This window comes from Rhinatrema bivittatum, chromosome 8 (assembly GCF_901001135.1).
Source record: "Rhinatrema bivittatum chromosome 8, aRhiBiv1.1, whole genome shotgun sequence".
Lineage (NCBI taxonomy): Eukaryota > Metazoa > Chordata > Amphibia > Gymnophiona > Rhinatrematidae > Rhinatrema > Rhinatrema bivittatum.
Window position 1 is genome coordinate 128,755,854 of NC_042622.1, and position 15,367 is coordinate 128,771,220.

General features: G+C 42.9%; 1 protein-coding gene across 2 annotated transcripts in view; it reads left to right on the top strand.

Annotated features, from left to right (window-relative positions):
- Window positions 1-15,367, top strand: part of TNC (tenascin C) — a 163,878-nt gene that overhangs the window by 95,852 nt on the left and 52,659 nt on the right. For both annotated transcript variants that reach the window (XM_029611938.1, XM_029611936.1), the window contains 2 exons: window positions 299-388; window positions 2,366-2,629. In XM_029611938.1, coding sequence (XP_029467798.1) covers window positions 299-388; window positions 2,366-2,629 — 354 coding nt within the window. The remainder of the gene's footprint in view (window positions 1-298; window positions 389-2,365; window positions 2,630-15,367) is intronic.

The window sequence follows — 15,367 nt, forward strand, 5'->3', positions numbered from 1 at the left end:
ATCAAAATCTGTAGAGTGTGTTACCACGATGTGTAGGTGAATAGTATTCACTGAAATTCATTACCATCGGACAGAGTTTTACTGGCTTACATATATGTTCTCTGCTCTGGTTCCAAAAACCATTGCAACTCTGTTATGCACATAAATGAAACAATTCAGTTGCTAATGCTATCAATTTGGTTTCTTTGGAATCCTAGCCATGTGAAGGAATACCCAGTCAGGCTCTTAGACACAAGATGCTGTTTTCTCCATAAATTTAGAGCATCTGTTTCATCTCTAGTCTCTTCTTCTTCCTTAGGTCTGAGACCTGCCACGGAGTACGGCATTGGAGTCACTGCAGTAAAGCAAGACAGAGAAAGTGGCCCAGCTACCATTAATGCTGCCACTGGTGCGTGAGTCTTTTATTCTTGCAGTTTTGGTTTATCTGGTTTCCTAATGTGACCCTGCTCCTAAAGCTGTGTCCCTTAAGCCCCTGTATTATGGCTGCAGGGAGTACAGGTGGTTCCCATGCCTTTATGCAGAGGTGATGCCATCAGAGGAGAAGGGGGTATATAAATGGTGAGATTTCCAGAAGGAAGGGGGGGAATTGGATCAAGACCTCATTTTGAAGAGGTTCTGTTGAGAGTGCAGTTGAGAAGGGGTTTGTAGTAACTGGAAGAGCAAAAGCAGGCCTGTGCAACGTATTCTCATGGAGGGAATACACACAATATTGGCTCAGCTGCCACAAGAGAGCCCTGGGAGGATAATGGTGATCAAAGGACATAATATTCTGCTCGTTGGAAGCCTCAGCATTTAACTGCAGTCTCAGAAATAAGTAAGAGGTCACAGCATCTACTTAACAGATGAATTATAAGGAGAAAGAAAGAAAGTGGTTCCTGTAATTTGCTGTTACCTGGCACTGTGGAGCCTGTGACTTAAGTGCCCCTTATCTGTGTTTTGAACAAATTGGCAACATTGAAACCTCCACTCCATGTTTCGACTGAACTCATTTCCAAGCTGTGGGTTCCACTGAGATGAAGATTTCCAGCCACTTAGGGGTAATTCTTTAATGTCACACATAAGTTAGCTGGTAAATATGCTCATAATTTATGCCAGTTTTCAAAGTGGTCTGGCGCCCATATGTCCGCATGGAAAATTCTCTCTGCAAAATGTGCATGCACACAGTTCCACCTGGTCTTTGGTGTGCGTAGTTTTGCCCAGAGAATTTATACAAACTTTTTCAAGTCAAAAAGTATGCGCTTAAGACCCAACTCTGCCCAGACTCCATCCCCCTCTGCTATACGAGGAAAAGTTCATGCAATTTTTTTTAAAGGGCATTTTCTGTTAGAAGAAACCATCTGTTTAGTAAGCATGTGCATTTGTTTGAAATGAAAAGGGAAATCTCAATGACATTTTTTTATTTTGCTTCATTATGTTTTCAAAATGGAATTAAAGAGAAACCAACAAAATTTCATTCGTTTTCTTGGTTTCATTTTGAGAAAAACACTAAAAAAAAAAAATCCGCTGCAGGCCCGTGGCCTGTCCTGGAGTCAGCCCCGAGGCCCCTCTGACTCCCCCCCACCCCTACCAGAAAGCTACCGAGGCCAGGAACAATCCCGGTGCCCCATTTACCCCTACCATGGGGGTCCTGGGCGGGAAAGATGCCCGCTCATCCCCTACCCCTTCACGTGTCTCTTTAAAGTGTGCCGACTGGCCCTGCTACTAGCACCATAGTGACTTTAAAATGGCACTGGTGTCATGGCCAACATGTGTTATTTTCTTGTATGGTCGGACGAGAAAGTGGTGCAGGCCAGCCCTGAGACCGACACCATTTTAAAGTCACTGTGGTGTGAGTGCCAGGGCCGATCGGCACCATTTTTACAGAGATGAGTGAGAGGGGGGGGGAGGGGACAGGCGGGAAGTGGCCGTCCCTTCTGCCCCTTTAACTGCCCGGGACCCCCGAAAAAGTGGCACGTCGAGGCTAGGGTGCTTCCAGGCCCCAGACCTGGCACCTTTTTCAGGTGCCCCTGTTTTACTTCTTCTTCTTCTTTTTTTTTTTTTTTTTTTTTAATGTTTAATTTGTTTCGGTAAAGGAACTGAAACAAAATAGACAGTAATTGAGAAAAGGAAATTCCAGAAACAAAACGAAATGTTTGGATCTGCACACTGCTGCCGCTCAGCAAGGTAAAGTGTCGAGCTGCAGAGCCTCCTTGCCCTGTGGAGGATTCTACTTGGGTTTGGCCTACTACAAGAGCTATTCAACCATTTTCTAAAGAACCTAGTAACCAGGGAGGGGATTGTAACCCTCTCACCAAGGCCAGGGTTACGATAAGAAAGAGGAAACCGAGGCATATGCCTTACCATAAACTGTTGATTTTAATCATAGACTTGGATGCCCCCAAGGATCTGGAGGTCATTGAATCCACTGAAAATACACTGTCGCTGCGCTGGATAAGACCCCTGGCCAAATTTGATCGCTACCGAATCACTTACGTTTCTTCTACTGGCAAGAAGAATGAAATTGAGATACCTGCATCTGCCACCTCGTATGTCCTGACAGGTCTAGACGACAGCACAGATTACACTATTACCCTCGTGGCTGAGAAGGGAAGGCATAAAAGCAAGCCAGTTCCAGTAAGCGGGAGAACTGGTGAGTAATGACATTGGCATGAGCACGCTAGGTCGGATCTTTCAGCAACTCTGTGGTCCAGACTAATAGGTCTTTCCTCAACTTTCTAAACCAGACAGGATAGGAATGGCTTAAAATGGAAAACTCGGGTCTGGATCTGCAAGACATGCTTTTATCTGTATTGATACTTTTGGTTAGATAACCAATCATTATTTCTACCTTATCTGCTTTCACCTTTTCCCATTGACTCTCTATTTCTTAAATACCAGTGTTAACCAACATGATGCAACTTTTCTCAATCAGAGAATTTATTTAGAAACCTCTGCTACTAATCTGTGATTATAGTATGGTTGTGTTTAATGGCAGTATAACTTCAAAACCTAATCATAACCTTTGCATTTACAGAAACCCGGAGCTCACCTCCCTTTTAAATGAATTACTTTTCCTTGCAGCCTTGTTTCCCAGGGCACATTAATGATGAACGGCATTCTGGTCTTTCTTGCTTTTTTTTTTTCCATGAACGATGAGCCATGCCAATAAGTACACTGGGGATCACTCGCACGATGTACATCACAAGGGTCAATTCTTACCCCAGCCCAGAGATGTGATCAGACTCAAGTTTCCATCACCACCACTAATACTTTGGGAAGTCATAAGTAATTTTTAGTTATGCCCAGATAGGTATTGCTTTGTAACTGGATGCCTCATTATTAAGGATGGATAAATCACAAGACAAGGCACATACATGCTGTGTTATATGACATATGCAGAAGATATGGTGGCTGCATTTAAGCAAGAAACAAGCCCCGTTTCGGTGTCAAAAACCAGACCATTCTGGCCTTGGTATTAGAGAGGTTCAGACCTCTTCCAAATAGTTTAGCAAAGTGTTCCTTGATGTGGATTTTTGTTTCTATTAGCAAACCTATTTCTTATTTTATTTTATTTTTAATTGTATTTTTGTTCTGGCAGTTTCTTCCTGCTGCTTTGGGCTTCCAACTTAGTATGAAACAGCCTCTTCTGGGCTGCAGTGCCAAGAGAGTCTCTTCACTCGCCACTACCCACGCTTCTTTCCCTATTTTATGCTGCAGATTTCTCCAGTTGATCTGGGGAAGATCTGAACATTCTGTTGATCTAGAACTGGGCTGAAATCCACCTGGTTCAAGTTTGAATTTTTTCGCACCTCTGCCTAACAGTCCAATATTCTTTTCCAGCCCTGTATCTTGAGTTTTCAGTCATTGACAATGAAACTAGAGAAACAGCATCAATAGTTAGCACATTGCATGGCTCCAGTCTCTTCCGCTGAGTGGTGACAGAAAGATCTGAAACTTTGAAAGATTTGAATCAGGGCTCAGAAGAAAATGCAAGGAAGCTGTTTCCTTCATTCTTTTCTTTTAATGAGTGCTGCATGGGCCGAGAGGCCTGGAGTCAGCAGGCCAAGTTAAACAGAGCTTGTTATTTCAGCCTCCTGCCTGCCTGCTCAAATGGCATTGGTTTTATTTCACTGCTGTGGAAAGGAGCTGCTGGTCAGTATGGTGAAGTGGAGGAACTGATTAAGGTGGATTGGAAACACAAGCAGAGCTGGGACTGAAATAACCCTTTGTTTCACTATTAGACATTCTCTTTTGCCAAGTATAAAAGCCCAAGCTATACAGCTTGAATACAGTGCTTTCATATGTATTTTAAGTAGGCAGTCTATATTGGACTGTATAGTTCAATCCCTAATTAAAAGACACGTATTCTGTATACACACACACACAGAGTGAAGGAAATAAGACAGACAGACAAACAGATGGCTTTAGATCGTGTTAAGTTCTGTATCATTATTTACCCTTCTGCCTGAATCTTCTAATTTTAGCATTTTGATTTGTTAACCTAGCTTTTGTCCAAATGTTCACAACTTGAAAAGTTTCTGTGTAACACTTCACTATAGCACATTATTCATAGGGCTGAGATTTCATTTGCCATTAAGTTGGAGCTGCCATTTATATAGACTCCTATCCTTTTCTCTGCCCATAGGATTTGAGTATGAGTTGACCATGAAAAGGAGCACAGAGGTAGAAACTGCCCTCAATGTCTCTTATAGCACTAGAATTCTCCTTAGCCACATATCAATTTTATGACATATGCCAAGCATATTTTGATTAAAAAGCACTGCAGAGCAAAGTACACATACTAATTTAAGATACAAATACTTTTAACATATTCTTTTATTTATACTTCCTAGATTAGCATTTACAGTGGTGTATGTATGTATGTATGTCTATTATCTCATATAGTCTGTGCTATTGAAAATCTTCTTCTGCAGATAAATAGATTTGTTTTTTTATGTGGGAAATTGTAACTTTCAATTTACTTTTTGTTCAGCTGCCATGGTCAACATTTCAGGAGAGGTATACAGTGATATCTCAATTAGTTCAACAAGTCTATCACCTTCTAATTATGTAGCAGTTCCATGCGCTGAATTTCATTCAATGCCTTCATTACCTGCTACCAACTTTCCTATCTCAGCAGCCACTGGATTAAGCATTGTGCAGCTCTGTGACCTTCAAATTCAGCTCAAAATGGGCTACCTGATTCCGTTTTTGTAACTGAAAAATTTGGCCAGGTTGAACAAAACCAAAAAAGCCTCTGTGCCAGAAAACCAGTGTGAAACACAAATTGCTAGTCTCGTAGCTGATACACAGTACTAGATTAATCTGTGTGGAAGTGTGCCGGGTCATCCCATGCAGGCACTGGAAGCTCTGGGTGCTACAGGTATTTTTCATGGTTTTTGATAGATGTTTTCAATCATTACAGAAAGTTTCAGGATTTTAACCCCTGGAGATCATCTTTTGTGAAGCAGCTCTAGGTTCCATGATGTTGTGGATGGCTTTTCTTTGCATAGAAAGTACTTCCTGTGATTTAGCACCTATGATATTTTACTATGAAACATTCACATTTCCTTCCTGCCTTTTTAAGTTGATGTGGCATTGCTTCTCCCCTTCTATGTGCATGAAAGCATGGGAGGCAATGTGATTGCTATTTATAGACTAAATAGCAAGAAGCAAGCATGTCTTCATTAGATTGGGCATACACCCCTCTTCAAGTACATCATCTGTTTGCTCTTGGCAATGTTTTCATGGAATGGGTGATAGGGATGTGAATCATGTGATCGATCGTCTTAACGATCAATTTTGGCTGAGGGGCTGATCGTCTTAGTTTTTTTGGTTAAAAAATCGTTTTATCGGGGGAGGGGGGAGGGCGGGAAAACCGGCACACCAAAACAACCCTAAAACCCACCCCGACCCTTTAAAACAAATCCCCCACCCTCCCGAACCCCCCCAAAATGTTTTAAATTACCTGGGGTCCAGTGGGGGGGTCCCGGCGCGATCTCCCGCTCTCTGGCCACGGCTGCATTAATAGAAATGGCGCCGGTAGCCCTTTGCCCTTATCATGTAACAGGGCAAAGGTAGCGCCGGCGCCATTTTGGTTCCTGGCTCCCGACGTCACGAGTGCAGGAGATCGCTCCCGGACCCCCGCTGGACCCCCAGGGACTTTTGGCTGCTTGGGGGGGCCTCCTGACCCCCACAAGACTTGCCAAAAGTCCAGCGGGGTCCGGGAACGACCTCCTGCACGCGGGCCGTATTGCCAATATTCAAAATGGCGCCGGCGCTACCTTTGCCCTCACTATGTCATACGGGCCGACGTCTCCCGGCACGCCCGGTTTTATAACATGCACTGAGCTACTCTGCCTTCCTCCGTTCCCTCCCAGGCCACATTTAGGGGCTGACTGACTAAGTAGCCTACTTATAATTTGTGTATAGGAAAAGTGCTTTGTAAACAGAACTCTGATACCTTTCTCATACTCTTTGTCTATGGATAAAGAACCAGTGTGTAAGGAAGGTGGACCCTTGAGCCGAGACGAGGTTGATGCTACCACCAGGAGAGGGGCCCCTGGTGGTCCTCATCGTCGGGAGGTGGAACAGGCAGAGATGACCCCACAGGAACTTCCCCTATACCAGCCCTCGTTCCCTGCAGGTTGAGTCCTTGGGTACCGGGGCCGGCAGGACTTAGGCGGGGGTCTCTCAAGGCGTGGAACCAGAGGAAGAGGCTGAGGCGGCGTCGGGCAGGCAGAAGTCGAGGCAGGCAGTGGAACCAGAAGTCGAGGAAGGCGGTGGAACCAGTCCTGCCGCTGGGCCTTTAAATCCGGCGACATAGCCCACATGCTTACCTAGGGAGTCATGCCACATGTAGTGTGTCGGTGGCGTGGGATTGCCGCAAGATTAGGCCGCGGTCGCAGCCTCTGAAGAGGAGAGGCGGCAGGAGAGGTCGGCGCAGGCTTCCTGCCCGTCGAGGTGAGGGGCCCCAGCCATGCTCTCCACTGGGCGGGGACCCTAACAAAGTATTTTTATAACGGTTGGTGTATGTAAAACTTGATGCAGGATGGCACCGAATTTTAAAAAATACATGAAACTTATAATCTTATTCCAGTTCAAAACATATTAAATATCAGTATTCTAAAGCATTAAGAAGCATTTAAGGCCAGATGTATTTAGCATTTTTTCCATAAATACAAAATGGGAAAAAACCTTTAGCACAGCTGTCCCCTGATACATATACTAAATTTTATGTTTTATATCCAGAGTATACTATCAGAATATCTCAATGATTATATAGCAGACCATCATTTTTATCCCCTTGATTCCTCATTCTCAGGCATCTACTAAAACCCCCACTTATCAGTGTCTACCCAGAGGCACAGAACCAGGTCCTAAGTCTTTCAGTTTTGCCTGTATTATGCCATTGTCCATGAACATTGACTAGCTCAGTCTCATAGACTGAGGAGGCCTCATGGAAAATGCTTCTCATGTTAACATTCAAATTGGCAGGAGGTTTCAGAGAGTGCAGGTATAAAATATTAATTCTGGTGAACTTGAAACTCAGGTAAAAAAAAAGTGCCATCACATCTGAAGGCAAATTATCTGAAGGTTTTTCTGTCAGAAAAGCTGAAGTGTTAGACTATAACCAGTCCACCACCGCCATCTGCAAACTGACTGCAAACAATCAGAATTAACTTTGGGCAGCTGTTTACAGTTGTGCTGAAATTTTTTTTCTTTAAGTGAGCTTCAGTGCTGTAGTTACTTTCCAATAAACACTAACTCAACAAAAAAATTCCCTGTGCTACTTTATCCTTTCTGCAGAACTTTCTAATTATACAATTCTTTTAACTGTTATTTAAGGCTCATCTTGTATTAATCAAAGCTAGTCTCTAAAATCAATGCAAAATGTTTAACTTTAGATTAAGGCTGGGGCAGTCTTTATAGGGCACTCAAAGTAAATAGATTTCAAACAAACAGTTCTGAATCAGAGGCAGGCAATTAGAGAGAATCCAACTGACTCCTAAAGTTAAAAAAAAAAAAAAAATCCAACAGAAAGCTATCCTACGTTACTAAGGAAACTGAAATTAAAACACTGATTGGTAGTATAGAATGCTATTCTGAATCCTCACTGGTCATGAGAATTTATAAGTAGAGTGACCATAGTGCTCTGTATCACAGGCAATAAGCTGAGACAGTCCTAGTTTTGACCCATTAGATGCTTGGACTTATAGTTCTGATTTTCCTAAGAAAAAATAAAACTACATCTCCCTACATGCAATAGAAAGATAATCAGGAATGGTTCGACTTGTTTCCTTTGACATGGTATGTTCTTCCTGTTTATAAGGAATATTCTTAAACATTTACAAGTGATAACCCACACATATTAACTGTGGGAGGAGCAAAAATTAGATAGAATAAAAGACTCTCCTACCTGAACTGGCCATATAACTCTGCCTGTGTTCCCATGGTATGACTGGCCATAAGCTACCTCATTGTGGCCTGCAACTGAACCAAACCAGCTTGCCAAAAACCAGCAGGCCCTCCATTACTTACTCACTTAGCTTAATTGTAACTCAGTCAGCATACGTTTCTGTATAAAGTGATCCTCGCTATTTGCTTCATGATACCATATTATTCTAGTCCTCCAAAACTTTGACAGAAATGTACTCTTTTTATTTCCAGGAGGGAGGAAGAGCAGGAAAATTTCTGTATCTAAAGTATCCTCACTTAAACTCCAATACTGGAATGTGCCGTTTGTCTCCTACCTGACTGCACTCCTCTTTGTTCTTTTTCTTCAAAATCTGTCAACCCTCATTTCAGTCTACTCACTTGCCAATCTCTTAAAATCTTGTGTCTACTGCAGTGGTTCCCAACCTAGTCCTCAAGGACCTCTTGGCCAGTCTGGTTTTTAGTATATCCCTAATGAATATGCATGAGATAGATTTGCATGCATTTCCTCCAATGCATGAAAATCTATCATGAAGCATATCCTGAAAACCAGACTGACCAAGTGGTTCCTGAGGACTGGGTTGAGAACCACTGTTCTAATGATATGTTGCCTAATTTTGAATCTTTATTTTGCATTCTTAATCTTTATTCCTCATCTGCTCTAGCTCATTCCCTTTCCCTAATTCCCACACAAGGAACTTGGCTTCTGGAGGTCAGGGTCTGCAGCCATGTTAAAAGCTCTAAAAAGGCCTCTTCAGATTTATATACAATAACCATCACCTGAGAACAAAACATTTTCTCACTCTTGTCTTGATGCTCTCTGTGTTTTATTTACACACGAGCTATATTTAGCATATTAGGAAACTGAACCAATGGATTTATTTATTTTTATGTTGTGTCTCATGGCCACAGCTGCCCACGATCACAACCCCCTACCTGATCCGCGCCATCGGGGCACGCCGCAGCAGCGTCGGGGGGGGGTGTCACTGGAGCATGGCTCCGTTCGCCCCCGCACCTCAGCACGGGCCCCCACAGTGGTTGCCGGTGGGGGAGGCGTCCCAGGCCTCCCCTCGCGGCGTCGGGCCACTCTGCATCGCTTCCGGATCCAAGATGGCTGCCCTGCCCTTGGGTGCGAGGCTTCGCCTCCTCTCAGAATTTAAAGGGGCCTCATCCTCTATATTGGATTCAGCTGCATCAATTGGGCTCAGGCTCAAGGAGGTATTTAAGGAAGCTTCCTCTGCACACTCCTTGACTCGGCAACGAGTCTGCTCGCTCCGGTGAGTCTCCTGGTGTCTCTGGTTCCAGGTTCCTGCTTCTTCTCGGACTTCTCTTCGGTGTGTGACTTCGGACTGGCAAGCGGTGATCCTTTGGCAGGGCTGGTGCAAGGGTATTAGGCACCCTTGGCAAACCTTACAGTCTGGCGCCCCCTCCCCATACACAGTTTTAAATTATGCATTTATAACATATTTTACATGAAAAATGACATTCTGAGGTAAATTTAATATACAAGTTGTTGTGATAATTTCATGCACTGTTGTGATGCCAACAAGAAAACTTTGCATCTTGGAATTCATATGGCATCATACCTATTATGATATATTTCGGCATGGTCCTCTCATATCAACACAGTACTATCTGCCAACACTCAAAGAATAACAACCCCACCTATGAAAAAGAATACCACAAATATTACACCAGAATCTAAAATATCAATACACCTCCTATCAGGAAAACAGAACAGGCCAAGCTACTACAGATCCCTACAGAGAAACCACATACTAAAATAATGCTTCATCTCAGTCTTTGCATGCAGAACACAAACCCTCACCAAATACAGAATAAAGCCACATAAAGTATAAATAGAAATGTGCAGACAAAAACTGAACTGTAAAACGCATCACGCCATACTCTATACAGTGTAACAATGGAAAAACAAAACTTTCACCATTCCTTGTGAAACAAATCAATAAAATAAAGATATATAAATCATTAATCGTAATTATAAAATCATACAAATAAAATAATTTCAAAACAGCTGATGAATAGAATATCCAATAATTAAAGACTCATGCAAATTTTGAAAGCTTTACCAAACACTAATAAAATATTTCAAACAGCAGACACATCACATACTACCCAATAATTAAAATGATAGTCAATCAAGAAAAATAAACTTAAAAAGCCACCTTTGCTTACCCTCTCCAGAGGTTCTCCTACTCCTTTCCCTTGCAGGCCATACCAGAAGCAGCAGTAGCTGCTGAAGCTGTCCTCACAGACCTCTTCCTTAGGGACTACAACCAGTCTCTTCTCTCTCTCACACACACACCAGTCACACCCTCAGGGCCAGTTTCTGTCTCTCATATACCAATCATCTCCCCAACCAGTCTCTCTCTCTCTCTCTCTCTCTCTCTCTCACACACACACACACCAGTCATCTCCCTGATCAGCCTTTCTCACACATACACATGTCACCTCTCTGGCCAGTCTCTCTCAATCACATATGCTCTTGCTCTCTCTTACTTATACACAGGCTTTCAATCACACACATGCTCTATTTCACTTACACACAAGCTCTCAATCACACACATGTTCTATCTCACTTACAAACAGGCTCAATCACACACATGCCCTCTCTCACAGCCACAAGCCAGCCAAAAACATGCTCCATCTCTCTTGCGCACACACATTGATGCACAGAAGCACCCTCCCTGACTCACATATACACCACACACATACAGAAGCACCCTCCCTGTCTCACATACATATTTCACTCTCACAGAAGCACCTTGCTTTCAGACTTGCAGCATTTTTCACTTTTACTATAAGGGAAAGTGATGCTCCCAACCGTTAAGTAAGAAAACCACATTCCTATCAAAAGGCGAAATGACACCCTTCCTTCAGGTTCTGTCCTCCCAAGGGACAGCCACCCACACAGTACAGCTTCTCTTGTTTTACGCTTCCAGGCAGTAAAGCAAGTGTCTTTCTTCAAACTATCAGTCGTATGATTATTCATGTGGGAGATATGGAACAGAAAGACATCCTTACTCGCCTTCCCTTTTAAATGGGAAGATTCCAGTCTTAGTCATTTAAAAATATACATTTTCTAAAGGCTTAAAAAAAAAAAAGCAAAACCATTTCAGATTCTATTCTAGTCTTCATGCTTAAATTATGCTTCAAAAAAAAAACCCAAACTCAACCTGGCATCAGTATCTTAAATTTTTATTTTGCTGAGATGAACATTTTAAATACTAAAGCAAAAAAAAGTAAAGTATTTGTCTCTACCCACTTTAAGTTAAATTTTATTTTCCAGAAGAGGGATGCTTAAAATTCAGTAATTTTATCTTTCATCCAACTTTTCAAAAGTTCAGGTATACCTGAGTTTTTTGTAAACCGGCATGATGTGCTGCACGAATGTCGGTAATAAAAGTTAATAAATAAATAAATAAATAAATGTATTATCATATTACATTTTTTTAAACTGGCAGATTCCTTTCTCACATACACACACACTCACAGAAAGAAGATTGGCGCCGAGACTTAGGGGGTGCCGCGGCAGGCAGGCAGCCAGCTCCCGACTCGCCCTGCCTCCCCCCGAGTGTCACCCTCCCAACACCCCCATAGTGGTCCAGCGGAGGTCCCGGGAGCGATCTGCCGCTTCTGGGGCCTCGGCTGCAACTAAGCAAAATGGCACCGGTGGCCTTCAGCCCCTACCATGTGACAGGGACTACAGGTGCCGCTGGACCACTATGGGGGTGTCGGGAGGGTTACACTTGGGGGGAGGCAGGGCGAGTCGGGAGCTGGCTGCCTGCTGTGGTGCCCCCTAAATCTCGGTGCTTGGTCTCCATCTAGGCGAGTCGAAGGCTGCCAGAATTTTGAAAGGGCACTTTTTGCCCTTTCAAAATTCTGCTGCCTGCCGCGGCGCCCCCTAAGTCTCGGCGCCCTAGGCACAGGCCTAACTCGCCTAGTGGTTCCGCCAGCCCTGTCCTTCGGTGTGTGACTTCAGACTGGCAAGTGATGATCCTTTGGTGTGTGACCTCGGACTGGCAAACGGTGATCCTTCGGTGTGTGACTTCAGACTGGCAAGCGGCGATCCTCTGGTACTCGACCCCGGACTTCCTTAACGGACCATCCATCTTCAAGGGCCCACCTAAGTCCCAGCAGCCCGGGACCCTACGGGGTCCTCCCGGAGGGGGCCGTGGGCTTCCAGTGGCAAAGATCCAGTTGACCCTCACACTGACTTCATGCCTCTTCGACCTCTCAAAGGTCCATCCAAGTCTCCAGCGGTGAAGACCCAGCCAGTCCCAACTTCTGTTCCGCCTCGCCACTCGACGGGGGAACCTGAGGAGCCATCTCCTGAGGTCATACCAACCCAACCTCCCCGTCGGTCCAAGGGTTCATGTCCCTCCTGGTCATAACATTTTATTTATGTAGACACTCATGTTACTCACTAAAAATAAAAAGTAATTGCTAAGTGAGATACAACATATATTAAAACGATCACATTGAACAGTAAAATTTAAAACAATAAACAAAATCAGAAACCTAAAAATTACATAGTTAAAAAGTCCATAATATAGCAAAAATATAAACAACAGATAAAAGCTTGCAACAAAGAAATGCCTTCACTGCTTTCCTAAAATCCAAGTAGTTCAGAGTGATACGAATGTCATATGGCAGCTGATTCCATAAAAAAGGTGTAATACAAGAGAAGGTGTAATCCTAAAAAGAAGGATCTATTAAAAGAGCAGCCTGAGAGGATCTCACTTGTCAGATTGAGTTGTACTCATGCAGCTGATCCCTAGGGTACCCAGCTCCAATTTTGTGCAGAGATCTAAAACCTGAGCACAAGATCTTAAATTTTAGACAATATTCCAACAGAAGCCAATGTAGACTCTTCTAAATTAGGGATATCTTATCCCTATAACTAGAGGTTGTTACAACTCAGGCAGCTACATTCTGAATCCATTGTAAATACCTTATTTCATTGGAAGACCAATCAGTAGAGAATTACAGTGGTCCAACCTCAAGGTCATTAGGATATATATAACTTTTAACAGATCCTCCTTTTGTAAAAATGGCCTCAGTAGCTTAATTAGTCTTAAATAAGAAAACCAACAGCAGCTATGATGAATCCAGGATAGTTCAGAATCAAATTAAACTCCTAGATTACAAACTTGATCTTGTATAGGGATACTAGGACCATCTGGCTAACTCTGATATTTAGATAGCATATTCAAAACCTTCACCCAGAAATGTCCTTGGAACACCTCCAAGTTATCTGGCTAAATTTTATCTAGCTAGTTCATTAGTCAGATAACTCAGAGGTAGTAAGCTAATGGGAATTTTAAAACACTGCCATTTGTCCTGCTAAGTCTGAACTTAACTGGACAAATGGAGTTGAATATCAACCTCATACCAACATGATTTCACTTCTCTGATCTAGATAACGAAGAAGATCTTTTGAGAGGGCCAGTGGGCTACCAAAACTGTCTCATTTCCTAGAAACCAGATTGAAAAGGATAAAAAAAACATCTGGGTCATTTAAGAAATGAGACAAGTGAAATAAACAGTCTTTTCAGTGATCTTACTGAAAACAAGGAATGTTGGAAATGAGTGATAATTACCAAAGAATGTAATATCTATATTAGGTTATTTCAAAAAAAGGTCTAATCACAGCGGAATTCAAAGTAGTTCGGAGATGATAGTAAGTGTTAATGATAATAGTAAAACGTCTTAATAAAGCTCCTCCTACACACATAATGAGCCCAACAGGACAGGGGTTCAATTGACTTCAGATGCTCTCATCCCTATGAATAGCTTTTGAACTTCTTGACTGATATGGACTAAAATCTTCAGTCTCATCTCATGAGTCTTTCAATGCAGACCCTTTATCACTACTAAGAAAGAAATATTGTTTCTGAGTAGAGATAATGAAGGTTTTATATTTCTTACCTGCTTCACACCATAAGATCTTAACATCTGTTGGGTGCTTGCACCACAGACTCTCCACTTTTGACTTCATACACTTAAGAAAGAGAAGTTCAAGGGAAAAATAAACAGATCTTTTAGATTTTGATAAGGAAAGGGATTTTTACTAAGGCAAGAGAATCCATGATTCTCACAGTTTCCTTATTCCTAATATTAATCCTGTCACCTACTGAATTCTGATCTACTATCATACATACATACCCTTAAAAGGGAAGTCATTAGAAGTAAGATTCCCAAGAGATCTCCCAATGAGGTACATTTTAAGAGCTGCACACGGGCGCATATGGTCGCGTGTTTGCCGACATGCGCATAGACACAGCAATTTTAAAACATACATGCGTATATACATGTATATGCACATGGGTTTTTAAATCGGCTATTCATGCATACATGTGCACACGATTTTATATTGCGCACGCATGAGCGTGCAAATGCTGCCTTGCTCATGTAAGTAGGGGGGATTTTACAAGTCATGTGCACTGACACTAGAACTCATTTTCCCAGTTCACTTCCAGTTCGCCCAGTTAACCTATCGGTCTTCCTAACCTCCCTGCTACTTTGCCTACCTTTTACCCTGTTAGGCCAGATCCCCTAAACCTCGCTAAGTAACCTATTTGTTTTTTAATTTTATGACTAACACGTCATCCATTGCAGAAGTAAAGTTACGCAGTAAGAGATCTCAGCGCAACCTTGTGCTTGTAATAGGTATGCGCAGAAATCATACCTCAGCCCCAGCATGCCCATGCCCTGCTCATGCCCATACCATGCCCCTCCCCTTTTGGCAAAAATGATTTTGTGCACATATCAGGTGTGCAGCGCCAAGTCACGCAATACTCCCGGATTCGGTTTGAATAGGGGGTAGGGAACTTCCCTCCCAGGACGCTCTTAAATTGGAGCGGCCTGGGAGGGAACTGGGGAAGGCCGCGGGCATCGGCGTGCGCAAGTTGCACAAATGTGCACCCCT